The 14,283-nt window shown below is 53.5% G+C and overlaps 7 protein-coding genes across 7 annotated transcripts; 3 read left to right on the forward strand and 4 right to left on the reverse strand.

Moving 5' to 3' along the window:
- Nucleotides 1-75: 75 nt before the first annotated feature.
- On the forward strand, nucleotides 76-3,393 carry CLAFUR5_06824 (Vacuolar protein sorting-associated protein 54; the record flags this gene model as incomplete). Its single annotated transcript, XM_047905972.1, has 1 exon — nucleotides 76-3,393. One exon carries the CDS (start codon nucleotides 76-78, stop codon nucleotides 3,391-3,393), a length of 3,318 nt encoding a protein of 1,105 aa, XP_047763279.1.
- A 2,165-nt stretch (nucleotides 3,394-5,558) lies between these two features.
- Nucleotides 5,559-5,762, forward strand: CLAFUR5_20052 (uncharacterized protein; the record flags this gene model as incomplete). The annotated part of the gene is made up of 1 exon (XM_059462902.1): nucleotides 5,559-5,762. The coding sequence occupies one exon, from the start codon at nucleotides 5,559-5,561 to the stop codon at nucleotides 5,760-5,762; it is 204 nt and encodes a 67-aa protein (XP_059319024.1).
- Nucleotides 5,763-6,330: 568 nt separating this feature from the next.
- Nucleotides 6,331-6,777, forward strand: CLAFUR5_06825 (uncharacterized protein; the record flags this gene model as incomplete). Its single annotated transcript, XM_047905973.1, has 1 exon — nucleotides 6,331-6,777. The coding sequence occupies one exon, from the start codon at nucleotides 6,331-6,333 to the stop codon at nucleotides 6,775-6,777; it is 447 nt and encodes a 148-aa protein (XP_047763280.1).
- A 1,110-nt stretch (nucleotides 6,778-7,887) lies between these two features.
- CLAFUR5_06826 (uncharacterized protein) lies at nucleotides 7,888-8,118 on the reverse strand (the record flags this gene model as incomplete). Its single annotated transcript, XM_047905974.1, has 1 exon — nucleotides 7,888-8,118. The coding sequence occupies one exon, from the start codon at nucleotides 8,116-8,118 to the stop codon at nucleotides 7,888-7,890; it is 231 nt and encodes a 76-aa protein (XP_047763277.1).
- A 2-nt stretch (nucleotides 8,119-8,120) lies between these two features.
- CLAFUR5_06827 (Dual specificity protein phosphatase 1B) lies at nucleotides 8,121-8,681 on the reverse strand (the record flags this gene model as incomplete). Its single annotated transcript, XM_047905975.1, has 1 exon — nucleotides 8,121-8,681. The coding sequence occupies one exon, from the start codon at nucleotides 8,679-8,681 to the stop codon at nucleotides 8,121-8,123; it is 561 nt and encodes a 186-aa protein (XP_047763278.1).
- A 277-nt stretch (nucleotides 8,682-8,958) lies between these two features.
- Nucleotides 8,959-9,999, reverse strand: CLAFUR5_06828 (Catechol 1,2-dioxygenase; the record flags this gene model as incomplete). The annotated part of the gene is made up of 2 exons (XM_047905976.1): nucleotides 8,959-8,968; nucleotides 9,026-9,999. The coding sequence occupies 2 exons, from the start codon at nucleotides 9,997-9,999 to the stop codon at nucleotides 8,959-8,961; spliced, it is 984 nt and encodes a 327-aa protein (XP_047763275.1).
- Nucleotides 10,000-10,976: 977 nt separating this feature from the next.
- On the reverse strand, nucleotides 10,977-11,931 carry CLAFUR5_06829 (uncharacterized protein; the record flags this gene model as incomplete). Its single annotated transcript, XM_047905977.1, has 3 exons — nucleotides 10,977-11,086; nucleotides 11,148-11,883; nucleotides 11,929-11,931. The coding sequence occupies 3 exons, from the start codon at nucleotides 11,929-11,931 to the stop codon at nucleotides 10,977-10,979; spliced, it is 849 nt and encodes a 282-aa protein (XP_047763276.1).
- Between the last annotated feature and the right edge of the window lie 2,352 nt (nucleotides 11,932-14,283).

A 14,283-nucleotide genomic window follows, 5' to 3' on the forward strand; every position in this document is an offset into this window, starting at 1 on the left:
CACCTGCGACACGACCGCACACCTCATGAGGCGACCAACACCACAGCGGGAAAGCGATCGACCTCTCTCTTGGCCATGTCATCACCCTCTTCCCCATTCTCCATCGATGCCTCCCAGTCGCCAGCCTCGCCGAACAGCCCACGCAGTGCGTTCCCGCTCCCACCACAGGACTTAGCGTCGCGAAACCCTTCCGGCAGATACAGACCAAGAAGAGGCAGTTCGGCCAGCACGTTATCGATCAGCTCGATAGGTGGTAGCTTAGACTTGCAAGGCAGGAGAGGAAGCACTGTCCGGGAGACAAGCCAGAATGCTATATCGACACTCATCCAGCCGCCGATTGTCAGGACAGGTCTCTTACCGCATACGCAGGCGACAGCGGCAGCATCGGGCTATAGGGCGCCGACCACGAGGGACATCCCACCGGTGACACTAACCAATGTGCCTCGTGTGCCTCCTGAGAGCTTTCGCGACTACCTCAATCGAATTGGTCCGCTGTTTGAGAGCTGCCAGCGAGGTCGGGCAGAGCCGGAGCAGTCTCAATGGCTGAAGAAGGACAAGGAGCTAGAGAAGACAGACCGTTTCCAGGAAGCGCTGGAGAGGAGGATTAGCAAGGACACCTCGGCACCACCAACACCTACCATTGCACGGCAAGGCTCGGTTAGTGCTATATCGCCTGTGGAGACGCCTGGACAGCCACGAAGGAAATCTTCCGCGCAGTATCGACGGAACCGAAACGAGCCCACGCCTTTGTCCACCATACCTAATGTTTATTTTGACGAAGACTTTCACCTAGAGAACCCACGAACCTTCGATGTGGTTTCGGAACGTGCTGAGATTGTCCGCCCTCCTCCCGGCGCGCACACCACCACAGAGAAAGCACCCAATGGCACGACACTGCCACCACGAAAGGCTCTGGCCACGAATGCGATCCTGCAGGAGAAGCTCAGCTGGTACATGGACACTGTAGAAGTGCACCTGATCAATAGCATCAGCACGGCTAGTAGTGGCTTCTTTGCCGCGTTGGGCTCGTTGAAAGAGCTGCAGACAGAAGCCGAGGAAAGTGTAGCCAAGATTCAGAGCTTGCGTGAAGATCTGCGAAGATTGGACAAGGAAGTGGCGGTGTCTGGGCTGGAAGTTGCTGCGAAGCGACGGAGAAGAGAGAATGTGAGAAAGCTCGGGACAGCTACTGCGCAAGTGCAGAATGTGGTAGAGACCGTGCGGAAAGCAGATGAGCTTGTCGACGAAGGCGCATATGACGAAGCCTCGGACCAAATGGACCGAGTCGGACGCCTGATATGCGGGCAGCAAGAGTCGGGGCAGGACGATCAAGAGCTGATAGACCTGCGGCGGCTCAAGGCACTGCAAGGACTGGATTCCGGCTTGCAAGAGTTGCAGCTACGTATAGGGACAGGCTTCGCTTCACGATTCACCACGATACTGATGAATGATCTGCGACGGCACATGGAGAAGGTAGCATCGAGTGACACCCTGAAAAGATGGTCGCGACAGAGGGGTGTCGCGCCGACCTATATGGAGACCAGTGACGACTTTCGAAAAGAACTCTTGACAGCATTGAAGGGTCTGGAAAGAGCAGGGCATACAGAACCAGCATCCGCAGCGTACAGAGAAGCGGTGAATAGGGAGATGAAGTCTATCATCCGCAAGTTCTTGCCCAGCAGTAGCGACGATGATGCGGACAGTATGGTATCAACATCGACGAGAGGTGGGATCAGGCTGAGCCAACAGGAGAAGAGCAGCATTCTCGCCCGTAACCTGCGTGCGCTCGAGCCAGAGGACGCAGAGAAACTGCTTGTTGGAGTGTACAGTTCGGTAGGAGAAGCGCTCCGAAGGGTATCAACGCAGACGAAGGTCTTGCTGGACATCACGAGCAGTATGGACCCGCCCGAGCTAAAGTCATCGTCAAGACCATCGACTTCAGATGGACAGCGACCCGATGGAGCGCCACCTCCGCCACCAAAGGCTACAGTGCAAGAGAAGCTTTCCCAAGCATTAGACATGTCCAGCTTACTGGGTGTAGCTGTCGACACAGCCCAGACTCAGATCACCAGGGTCTTGAAAGTGCGGAACGAGCAGTCTATCAGACTACCGAAAGAGATGTTCCTACGATACTTCACATTGAACCGCCTCTTTGCAGACGAATGCGAAGCAGTGAGTGGTCGAGGTGGGAATGTCCTGAAAGGCATCATTAACGCTCAGATCTCGGGCTTCGTCCAAGTTTTAGGCACGTCAGAGACGGAGCGCATTGCGAAACTGCTGGACAGCGACAACTGGAATGCCACGGACTTCACCGAACAGCAGAATGTCATACTTCAACGAATCCTTGCTGCCATGAGTTCTGACCCTGCGGAATGGTCTAAAGGTGCTGCACCTCTATGGGAGGAGCCACAAGTCGGACCTCATGCGAATGGCACAGGAACAACAAATGGCACAGAGACTTCAACCACCAACGGCACTGCCGCGAAGAGCCAGACCAAGCCAGCTTACATCGACGACACGCGCTTCGTCCTTGTCGCCAGTGTCTCTTCATTGCTTCCAACCATCGACACTTTTCTCTCCCTGACATCCGTGCTGCCAAGCATGACGCCTCAGATCAGTACTTCTTTGCTAGAAGTCCTCCGTATGTTCGACTCACGCTCTCGTCAACTCATCCTCGGCGCCGGCGCGACTCGATCTGCAGGCCTGAAGAATATCACCACGAAGCACCTGGCACTCGCGTCGCAGGCCTTGAGCTTCATCATCGCCCTTGTGCCGTACATGCGTGAGTGCGTGCGACGACATATAGCTGGTGGGCAAGGCGGCGTCCTAGCAGAGTTCGACAAGCTCAAGCGTGTCTATCAGGAACACCAAAGTTCCCTACACGACAAGCTTGTAGACATCATGACAAGCCGATCCCAGACCCATGTCAAAGCCATGCTTGCCATCAACTTCGATACAGCCACAAATGCAGACGACAAGGCATCACCCTACATGGAGACTCTCACCAAAGAGACCTCTACCCTCAACCGCGTCCTCTCCAAGCACCTCGGCGAAATAGACGTCAGCATGATCATGCGCCAGATCTTCAGCAGCTATAAAGGTCAATGGACGAAAGCTTTCGGGGAGGTGGACGTTAAGAGTGACAAGGGCGAGAAGCTGCTACTGAAGGATGCTGAGGCTTTTGAGAGCAGGCTGGGGAAGATCGAGGGCTTTGGTGATATTGGGAAGGAGGTTGTTGGTGTGGTAAAGGCTAAGGTATCCGATGATGCGGATGAGGAAGACAAGAAGAAGGTGGGAATGAATGGGAGTGAAGAGAAGGCGGAGATGATGTTTGATGCGGAGGCGGCCAATGATGATGAGGACGAGGCTGCGGAGGGGAAGGATGAGAAGAAGTAGATGTGTAGTTATGGTGAGAAAGGCATGAAATTACACCAGTGCCATCTCCATCCATCGAATCGTCCTTCCTTCTCCAATTCATGTGTTGTCGCCCTCACTAAAGCCAATGCACGCTCCACCCATAGCCCTCAGGCAAAGGGCCGAAATGCCAAAAGCACCGTAGCAGTGTCACACCTATACGCAATGAGCAGATAGGTAGCAAGCCGCCAACAGCGCAGCAAAACAATCACAACTGGTCGAACAGCTAGTCGATGGCATATCCGATGAATACACACTATAGATAATGTTACACTCTCCAATGTCTCAGCGACAATTGTCTGCATCTCGAGCCACGTTCTCTCTAAAGCTTTGCTTGCGCCATCTGGCCAACGGTGATCGCTGGAGGGACTGAGTTCTTTCTAGATTATGGACCTTGCATGGCTTTGCATGTGAAGTGTGTGATCTGTTGTTGAGATCAAGGCCTCTTGTGGCACGAGGAGTGTTAGCCACGTACTGTGCAATCTACAGAATAGAAGGAAAGGTTATACCAACCGCTGGTACACTGCATCGTACGCACAGACCTCGAGCACTCTCTCTTCTGGAGGTTGACTTCGCAGGGCGCTTCGCTAGGGGGCGGCAGTCGTGCGTTGTTACGCCTGTGACCACAAGCTTAGAAGCTGTTTGTGTTAGGTGATAGGTGGTCCTTGGTATGACCGTATCGCTCTAATGTTCGCGGCGGTGGGAGAAGGATAACACAGTTACTGGTTCTTCGTCTGTAGGTGAATTGCTTGAGTCCTGTCCACAAAGACTATAGGTGACACGGGGTTAATCTCATGTGCAACAGATGCTAGCTTCGACTGCGCTGCACTAGCTCGTCGCCATCTTTCGTTTCATGAAGCATTTCCAGGTCATGCTTCGAAAGCCGCTTTTGGAAGAGGCTTATGTTCAAAGGCAGGCTGGGATGTAAAAGTTCCTGAACCACCGGTCCAGCCACACTCATTTGCAGCTCCACTAGCCCTGTCTGCGACATGGCCTCGTAGGCATCTCCAGTCCATAGGCCAATCACCTTTGGGGGCAACAGAGCGATTTCGATCGAGTCAATAAGTCTTCTCACCTCCCACACCAAGGGCTCTATCTTTGCTCCCAATAAGTCCCATATTGCCATGGGATCTTCATCGGTCAACGACCTGCGTCGCTCGCTGTAAAGCTCGTCACAGTACGCTGCGAACTTCACCGCCAGCGATCCGAGGCCGAGATTATAGTCCGGGACAAAGCGCATCTTCGTGTCAATAATCCGCGTCATGCTCGACCCCAGAAAAGCAAAGACTCGGTCTCGGGGATCTGTGCAGCGCGATCGAGCATAAATGCCGAATGTTTTGGACAGCAATGCCAGACTGCCGACAGCAGTACGGAGAATGGAGTCACGAAATGCGGCATCACGAAATGCGTGATAATATCTGTCCTGTAACAAGCTCCCAGCCTGCGTGTCTGGCCACAGCCACCTGAGATGGAGCAGGTTGGTTGCGGTAGTGCTGTATCGACCACATGTGATGAATAGATGTGGGCACAGTAGGAATTCCTGAATAATCCAGGTGCGGTCAAAGTATTCTCTGGTCATCGCACTTTCAAAGCAAGCGATGTCGTGGTGACTTAGATCGAAGTGACAATCGCTCCGGCCCTCGCATTTCGAAGGATCTTTGTAACGGCACGATGCGGCGACACGATTAATCACCGCAAAGGCATGCGCTGTCGATTCATCTTCTGGTCCAAGCCAACTGACAGTCCTTGGGGCATGGGAGAAGGTCTGCCCACATGCGGTGTACTTGTTGGTTGCGTTCGTGGACATTCGACTGATCGATGCACAGTGCGTCAACCCAGAAAATGTCGGATGCGAGTGCTGTATGATGTTCAATGATCGAGCTCAGCGCGAGCCACAAGTTGGCCGTGATTTGTACGATAATCCCGTCCAGCGATATCTCTTTCGGCGCATCCTTGCTACCCCAGCAGTAGGACAATGCTGTATAGCAACCGTTGGCTTGTGTTCGTAGGAGTTGGAAGGAGGCACACTGTATGTCTTTCGGCGTGCTCGAAGTGAGGATGTGTAGGAGCCGTATCGAGTCGTCTTCTAGGGGGGAGTGCGGTAGCCAGCGGCAGCCACATCAGAAGCCAACGAGGAAGTAGTAGCCATGACTGTCAGCGGGTTCTTGCAGAGTGTGGCCGTCCGACTTGTGTTGCTGACCACGGCTTCTTTTGCAGACCAAGGACGTACGAATGGTCAGTTTGAGTTTCCTATGCGACGCAATAGATGTCCGTCTCTTCGATCGATTGTGATTGAGGAGAGCTACACTTCGCTATGGTCTCCGACATACAGGGGTGAGCAGAACTCCTGACGAGAGCTCACCCAAAAGCAAATGGAAGAGGAGATGTCCATGATATGGTCACGGTCGCGAGATCCTGAGGTCGACATCATGTTGGTAGAGGACGAGGGCTGGACCTGAGGTCGTGAAGCTTTGGCTTGGAAGCCCTCAATTGGTGGGGCCCCATCAAGTGATGAAGATCTGTTAAAGTATTGAAGGACTGGGTGGTCAAAGTCTAGCATGGCCGGTTGCCCGTCTCTACCTTCTGTGCCTTCCGTCGTTTCAATTCCTGCCACCCCTACGTTACTCTAGATGAGACACATCTGGTCCTGACGGCGCTCGATATGCCGTTCCACGAGCCTATACGTGACACTCATATCGCAACTTAGTAACCCCTTGGGGCCATGGGCGATCCTTCCTTGCTTTACCCTCACCGCATCGATTCTACGTTCATCAGTTGTCAAGATGACATCTCTCTGGCCTTGATACGCAGTATATGCATCGTCAGCTCGACAATGCTCTCCTGCATATAGTCTGCATGCACAACTCGACCTTGACCGTTTCCCAGCAATAACATCACGAAGCACTACAGGCAGCAGCCATGGACTCTGCTTTGGCAAGCACTCGACCTATCGCGCTTGAGGTGGAGGCTATCTGCCACGCCTTCGTAAATGCGGTCGACCAGCGTACGCTGTCGATACACGATCCTGTATGGCGCCACATGGCACCTGTCTTCCGTGCAGACGCCGACTTCCCAGGCCAGAACCGAGAGCTGGATCTTCCGGGCTTACTTGACACCATCCAAGGCATCATCAATGCTGATCCAGGACATCACATGCGAATCTTGACCCTCAATACGGAGGTCGACACATCTCGTAGACAGGCCAGCGTCTACATGACCACAGAGATTCATGGTGTACCGGCCGGAGTGGTCAGGCAGAACGTTGCTGTCTTCGAGTTCCGAGAACGGGATGGCCAGTGGCGTGGCGCTCGATATCGAGGTCTTCGTGGAATGGGTGGCCTGCAGAGTGGCTTTGGCGGGTTCTGAATGCGCCTTGAGACGACATCAGGCGGCATTGAGGCTGCTCTTCTCAACACTGGGCCGGCTCTGGGCCTTCATAGTGCGGCGCCGTCTCTGGACGTTAACAGCGGCATGACACGTGTCCATCGATATCTTCGAGCGATCCTGCGTATGTCAACATCTTATTGCAAGAGACCGTGATCCCACCAGCCAAGGTATCTCATGGAGGTATATATACTCTCAAGCAAACAATGCCTCAGATCACGTGAGCATGCCCGCATAGTTTAACGGTTAGAACATAGGTCTCATATGCCAATGATTGAGCACAGCTCAAGCAATCCTATGAAGGCCATCCTAAGATCTGAGTTCGAGTAAGCAAGCCCCAAAGATAGGTGCACTGGATGTCCAGTAACATTCCACAGTTCTCAGTGCAGGCACCAAAGCCAACATTCTTTTTGCATGTTGAGTCAAGCCAGCATTTCTTTTACACGATGAGTCACTTGCGAGGTCCCAGTGCCGAAGGAAAAGAGCGCTTCTTCGGCATTGCAATTTTGGCCGAAATGGGACCGACGACAGTACTGCGATGTGGGTCGAGTGAGGGCTTGATCACGATAAAGGACAGTCGCTAAAAGAACAAGCCTACCTAATGTGCTCATCAGAGGTGGAGTCCAGGTATCAACATAAATTGCTGCTACGGAGAAGTCCGGAGTCGAATCGACATGCTGCTGCTGCAGTCATTGAGCATACTTGCTCTTTTGCCTCAAGTTGGGGCCCCATCTATACAAAACGTACGGTATAGGCACCGCAGCAGCACTAATACTCGCCAGTGTCTTTAATGTATAATGCGTACCCAAATTCTCATACATCGGCACTCCGACTACTGTCATCCCACCTGCAGCTAGATAACGCACAAGCGTAACGAAAGTCAAAGCACTAGCGGCACAAACTTCATATGCGGCTATGCCTCGATAATGTACATGTAAGCACTCAGGAAGATCGATATGATGCCCGCACCAATCATGACAGGTCGAAGGGTAGCAGGTCCATGCCATCCAGAAAAGACCAATTGGCACAAGAGGGCAGCTCCGCATTGTAAAGAGTAGACGGGACTCTCGATCCAACTTGGCGCCTGGCCCTTCATCGCCGTCGTAGACGAGCTGTCTGTTCGTTGTTCGCATCACGAATTGAGCGGCGATCAGCTGGAGTAAGAAACCATTGAAAGAGTCCAACGAAGATGGTATTGCTGAGACCAGAGTTGATGCCGTAGGTCATCTCGAAGACATATGTAGAGCCGTCGAGGAAGGTGAAGAGCACGATGTAGATGATCGTGAGGTTGGCCTCATCGGATATCACAAAGGCCGTGGTCATCCTCACATCTTTGCCTTTCCGCCACCCTCCTTCCACTCTCGATACACGTCCCCATCCCACCCCTGCTTCTCCCTACACATCCTCTCCCACACCTTCAACTGCCTCATGAAACCAGGATTCGGATTCGCTCTCTTCCTCTTCTCCCGGACCTTCTCCAACGCCTCCATAGGAGAAAGTCCAAACTTCCAAATCAGATACGCACAAATGACCGTAGCACTCCTGCTCACTCCCATGGCACAATGAACAAACACTCCGCCACCTTCCCGCAGAGCATCATCAAGAAATGCGTTCGTCTTCGGAAAGTGCTTAAGAAGGTCCTCATCAGGATCGTCATCAACCTGGATGTTGAGACATTTGCATCTCTTCAGTTGAGGTGCATCGTTGATGGAGAAGTCCAGGACTGAGAGGATGTGTGTAATTCCTGCCTGCTCGAGTGGATCTGGTTCTTTGTAGAAGGCAGCTACGCCGCCGATGTAGAGCTTTCCTGCGCGAGGGACTTGGTCGAAGTGGGATGCTCCTTTCCATGAGTCTTGGAGTTGCTGGAACTCCCAAAATCTCGACATGTTGTGAGGTGAGGGCAGATGTTAGGGACATGGAGATAAGGTGTTGTTCCTGCAGGAGGTAGTCACGTTAACGCTACAGCGCCCGATACCGACTGCCTCGGCTTGTTCGTGATCAAGACGAGTCGAAATAGTGATGAGGGTCATGAACAGTTGTTGAAGTGATTTTGTTCTTGATATAGTGTCGCTAACATGATCATAATACCTCTCCATCCCATGCGCCATAGCTGATGCAATGCATATACACACAATCCTTCTCGGACTGAATCTTTCCTTTCCTTTACTCATCTCTGCGATTCTTCGTCAGTCATTCCTTCCAAACGCCCACAGCGCGGCGTCGACCTTACAACTTCTCAACAGGCTTCGCATTCGACAAATGCGCACCAAGCGGTGCAAGAACAATATCAAGTTCGAGCTCCCTCTTCGCTGGGCCGCCTGGCCCCTTGTGCTCTGGCAACCACTCTGGGAGCTTCTCAAGTGGCTTGAAGTCGACAACGAGGTCATCCTTGACGGCGAACACGGTGTCGGTCTCTAACCATGGGTCATCCTTGGGGTAGATTTGTGTGATGCATGGCTTGTAGCTCTCGTGTGTCACCATCAAGTGAATGTGGGCCGGGCGCATTGGATGTCTGTCGATGGACTGGAGGAGCTGCCACGATGGGCCGTCCTGTGGGAGGGAGTATGCGGTCGGTCGCAGGCAGTAGAGGTGGTACTCGCCCTTCTTGTTGGTCTTCAGCTTGCCGCGAAGGTTGTTGTCAGATTGATTCGCTGGGTCCTGGAAGTCGTATTTGCCGTTGCTGCTCGCTTGCCACATGTCGAAGGTGACATTGGGGATTGGCTTGTGGGTCTTCAAGTCACGGACAACACCGTGCATGTATGTGACGATGCCCTCGTGTGGATCTTGGATAATGCTGTCGCCCTGGTTCCTCCATGGAGCGTTGGGGCTCCAGAATGGACCGAGGATGGCAGCCGATGTTGGTACGTAGTTTGGCTCGTCGACTTGCACATAGTTGGCAATCTCGGTGACCAAACTCTCAAGACCGATGATGTCCGATAATCTGTGCATCTCGTTCCTCTTGCCATCTGATTCTGCCCAGATCTTGCCAGTCTCGTTCAGGAACCTGACACCAGCCAACCACTCTTCTGGTGTAAGATCTACTTCTCTTGAAAAGTCGTGGATGTGTCGGATAAGGCCGGAGAAGATCTGGTGCATGCGAGGGCTAGTTTTTGGTCCACAGGTGTCGATGACTTGTTGTGTGAACTTGGTGTCATATTGGCGGCCTGACTGGGACTGGCCCGGTACGTACTCTTGTGTCGACATGGTCGAAGTTATGTGATGGTGTGTGCGACTGGCTGTGAGTGCTATGCCGGACAATGAGATCTGCTTCGCGGACTGCTTGCTGTGGTAACAAGAGCTGCAAGAAGACAATATTTGATAGATGAGAGGAGAAACGACATACTCTGTGGGATGACCACCCTTCTTAATACTCTGCCATCGACCGCACCCTGTAGTATGGCGAAGCTAGACTGTGTGGCCATTGAACGGCAGTTCGGTCGGCGAAGCAAAGCTGCATCAGCTCCGGCATCATCAGCGGCTTTGTACTTGACCAACCACAAGTGCCGCAATCGTTCATCACTAAGTGTCTCGTGAAAGTCCCTGTACCCCGCTGGGGTGGTGTCGTGTGGAGACTGAGGTGAGCGCGCGAGGCGCCTTCGGCCAAGAAACCCGGCAGACTTTAGCCCCCGGAAAAGGTCATAACCGGGCACCTCTGCTGATATGCTGACATGTGCAGCCCGCACGGTCCGCAGACATGTATGTGAATGCATCGTGGGCGTAGGGCATCGCACCGCGATATCTTCCAGTGATACAGTAACATGTCGAATTTTGGGATCAGCCATGTGTGTCTTTGCACGACCATACTGTCGAGAAGCCAGACTTTGCTTCGAGGACGAAGCCTGCGGCAGGTGGAACGCAACGCTCACTCATGTAGACATGCTACTATGTACTACGTTGTGATGAGATATGGTGACGCGATGTGTGTCAAGCTAACGAATGTGAAGTACTGATCCTCTGTTTTCCCTTCATTCTGTGTCGCGCCATTGGAAAAATTGTTGTATGTATCACTGAGGACGTGTCGCAAGTAGAGTCGTATCAAGATTGGATCTGGTAAACACGATTTGATGGGAAGTGGCGGCCCCGGCACATCATGTAGCCTCGAGTACTGAAGATGCAAAATGAGTCTGCATTACCAGCGACGAATCGACCATAACGTGTTCGATACAATCCTTCAGACACAACTATGCGAGAATTGGACCAAGTGCTCCGCTACCGTAGTCGTGCAGGCCCTGGGAGGATGTACCATCGAGATCCATGTACACGGTAACGACGATACCTCTTCTGTCGATCCCTGGTCAGGTGGTAAGAATCCATTGCGTCTGGCAAGACAGATTCAAGTAGGGCAGACTTACAATTTGAACCTCGGGGCATGTTGTCCACCTGTGCGGGCGAGACCTGCCACTGTCCTGCAGCTATTCCTTGAGCGGCCATGGTCGGCGGAACGTAAGTGGCCCATTGCGCAGGACCCATTGGCATAGCGACAAGTCCTATCAGCAATGTCAAGTCTCCTGCCAAACCACCTTCTGTCTGCGTACTTGCAGCAGTCCGAGACTGATATCTATCGGGAATAAAGTGCTGTACCCAGTCTTGACCAGCGCGCTGGGTGATAAGTCTGGTCTCTAGGAGTCGACGTCCGGCAATGGACATAACATGACCAGGCTGGCCAGCACGGTCGAATGTCAGTTCTTCCCAGTCATCATATGGCCTTTGGTCATCGTCGTCGTCATCGTCATCCGCTTCCTCATAGCTATCATCGCTGCAGTCCTGCGTTTCACCGGACGGGCCTGGCGAGCCATCTCCTACGTCCTGCAGGCTTGCGTAGTAGTCGACAGTCCATAGCACATCTCGCGCATGGTAGACAGAGATTGTCTCGTGAACGTCCAGCCTGTCAAGTAAGCCTCGAGGCGCCAGTGTAGAAATGCGCGCACCGTCGTGGTAGAACACTTGAGTAGCAGGGATCTTGCGATTGCTTCCTTGTCTTCGTGGTGGAAGCCAGAGATTTCGCGAGTCGATGCGCTCAGCTACGCCGGGGACGGCAGTTAAAGCCTCGACCGTAAAGTAGTAAGAGGGCCCTCTTTGAGTGGTATCCTGGGGAGGTCAGCATGAAGGCTTGACTGCTGATGCAGGCATTACCATTTCTGTTCTTTTAATCACGCTTGCTGGTGCGGAAGAGACCCTCGCAACCTCGCAGTATCACGCAAGCGCGTCTGTTACAACCCTGGAAGTTGAGGAGGACTCTCACCTATCGTCACCGAGAGTGCGAAGGACGAGGCTCGCTCCTTCAAACCGAGGGTGTCTTCACTTCCCGCACCGGTGGAGCTGGCAGCGCTATCGACCAGAACGAGGCGCCTTTTGGGTTAGGTCAAGCTTACCTTCCAGAACTACCTTGCCTCACCACAGGGCTACACTCACAACGACAGACAACAGCCAGATGCCCAACGGCAGAGGTGCCAACAACTGCTACAGCTACCGGGCCCGAATCCAGATTGTGTGGCAGCCAGAAACACATTTATAGAGCAGTCGCGCGAGTAAAACACATTCTCTCCGTCAGCTGTCGACCCGCAGGTCTAGCCGAACCCGGGTAAACGAGGTTGCCGATGCGCTTGAGGTGCTAAAAAGTATGCCCATCGAGATCGTTGCCGCCGCATGCTATATCTAGCGAGCTGATTCCGGAGATAAAGATCACACTGGGAACTCAGAACGGCTTGATCCAGGAACGGGGAGATGGAGACCGCCCGTGCGATGGTTCGAACGCTCCAGATCAAGGCCCAGTTGCATGCAGATGAGGCATTAGTGCGCACCAGTCTGTCGGATCAGGAATCGAGACGGTCCATGTCCTCCAACTCCGCCGTGCTGTGCCGCTCTTAGTGCAAATGGCGTCGGTGCCTGCCACGTGATAATGTTCTGCACGTGCATGATGAGGCTCTGCGTCTTCCAGATGACCTGCTCGACTTATAAAGTGCAGAGCGTCGTTGTTCGCAGAGTGTGACCAACGGCACAGTATGCAGGAAGGCGTTTCTTGCAGGCTGATTGATTCGCTAAGACCTCCGCTTTTCGAAGGCGCGGGATGTGGTTCGGCCACCCCGGCTCGTCTAGATGTTCGATTCGTGAAAATGGCTGCGACACAAGTTGGTAGGTCCTTGAGGTTGAACACAGAAGTCTGGGACCGATCCGCAGATATATAGCTCGGGATGACACATCGTCTTCATATAAAAGCGGACCGGCGTGGCCGTCCTTGTTGTTCCTTGGGCGAATCACATGCTGCGGCCGAGCTAGGACGCCCTCTGTTCGCCCCGTTGCACTAGTCACTGCGATGCCCTCATCGGATCGATGCGATGCGAACCACGGCAAGACGCTTTAGGAAAGTCCAGCGGAGCGGCCAGTGCACAGAAGTTGTCTTTATTGGCCGAGGATCCAGGCAATGCTCGCGATTTGCTGGTTGAGAGAAGTTCACTACGGTCTCGCCCGTACCTGACTTCTCTGGTCGTTCAGTACTGCTGATCGAGGCGGCGCCTGAGGTGCACCCGCAAGATTCTAATGGGTAGGAGATCAGAGGACGCGAAGCTGCTGTAGCCATGACAGTTGAGAGACTCTGGGCCACGCTGTTGAGCTTTGAGCTCTGCCATGCCTCTTCGTATCGCGTGGACGGTCTTGAACACCGCCTGGACAAGGATGGTGCGCGCAGATTACAGCGAGCTGGGCATACTGACTGCTTTTGCTCTGCATGGCCCTAAACCTGTAGCTTGGACCTGTAAGTGCCATCGCCGTGGGCCATCAGCACGAAAGGTCGCCGGGTCAAGACCGACTTCCATAACACACTCGTAACATGTTGTTAGCATGCGAGCCTCACGACAGCATGATCAAGGAGCATCGCAAAACCCACCAGTGGCATTCCCGCCAGGTGGGCATACCAGCTCTTCATAGGGCACCATCTGTCCTCGGGCTTTCCAGCACACCGGAGCAAGACAACGCTGTTTCTTGCCAGAGATGGTCGAGCACATGCAAAGCTCATGGGATGGCGCTGCAGGAGGATGCACAGCTCTTCATGCTGCTGCTGAGGCAGGAATACCAGCATCGCAGGTCTCTCCATCGACACTACGTGCTTGGATGAGCCCCGCGCGTGGCCCTGGGCGGTCGCTGGGAGTACCGATGAAAGGTCGAATGCACGTGTCTGACGCGTCGAGACGTAGGACAGGACGCAAGGGTAGCGCTGCTGGGTTCGACGATGGGGTTTCGGAGGCGTCGCGAGCACGCAGAGGCACGGGCATGTTCAATCGGGAAGATCATGGTAGCGGTGTAGTGTACTCGAAAGGGCAGGAGCGGTACCAAGGTTCAGCATGGGCGGCCTCACAATCTATCGGCTAAGGCAACAATCGATTTGGTGCCTTAGAACTAGCCGAGGACGTGTCGATAGAACATCACCTCCCCTCTGCTTCTACACCTCACGTGCATAAAAGCTGTGCACAAGGAGCAGAGTAGCATGGTATC

This window comes from Fulvia fulva, chromosome 6, assembly GCF_020509005.1.
Source record: "Fulvia fulva chromosome 6, complete sequence".
NCBI lineage: Eukaryota > Fungi > Ascomycota > Dothideomycetes > Mycosphaerellales > Mycosphaerellaceae > Fulvia > Fulvia fulva.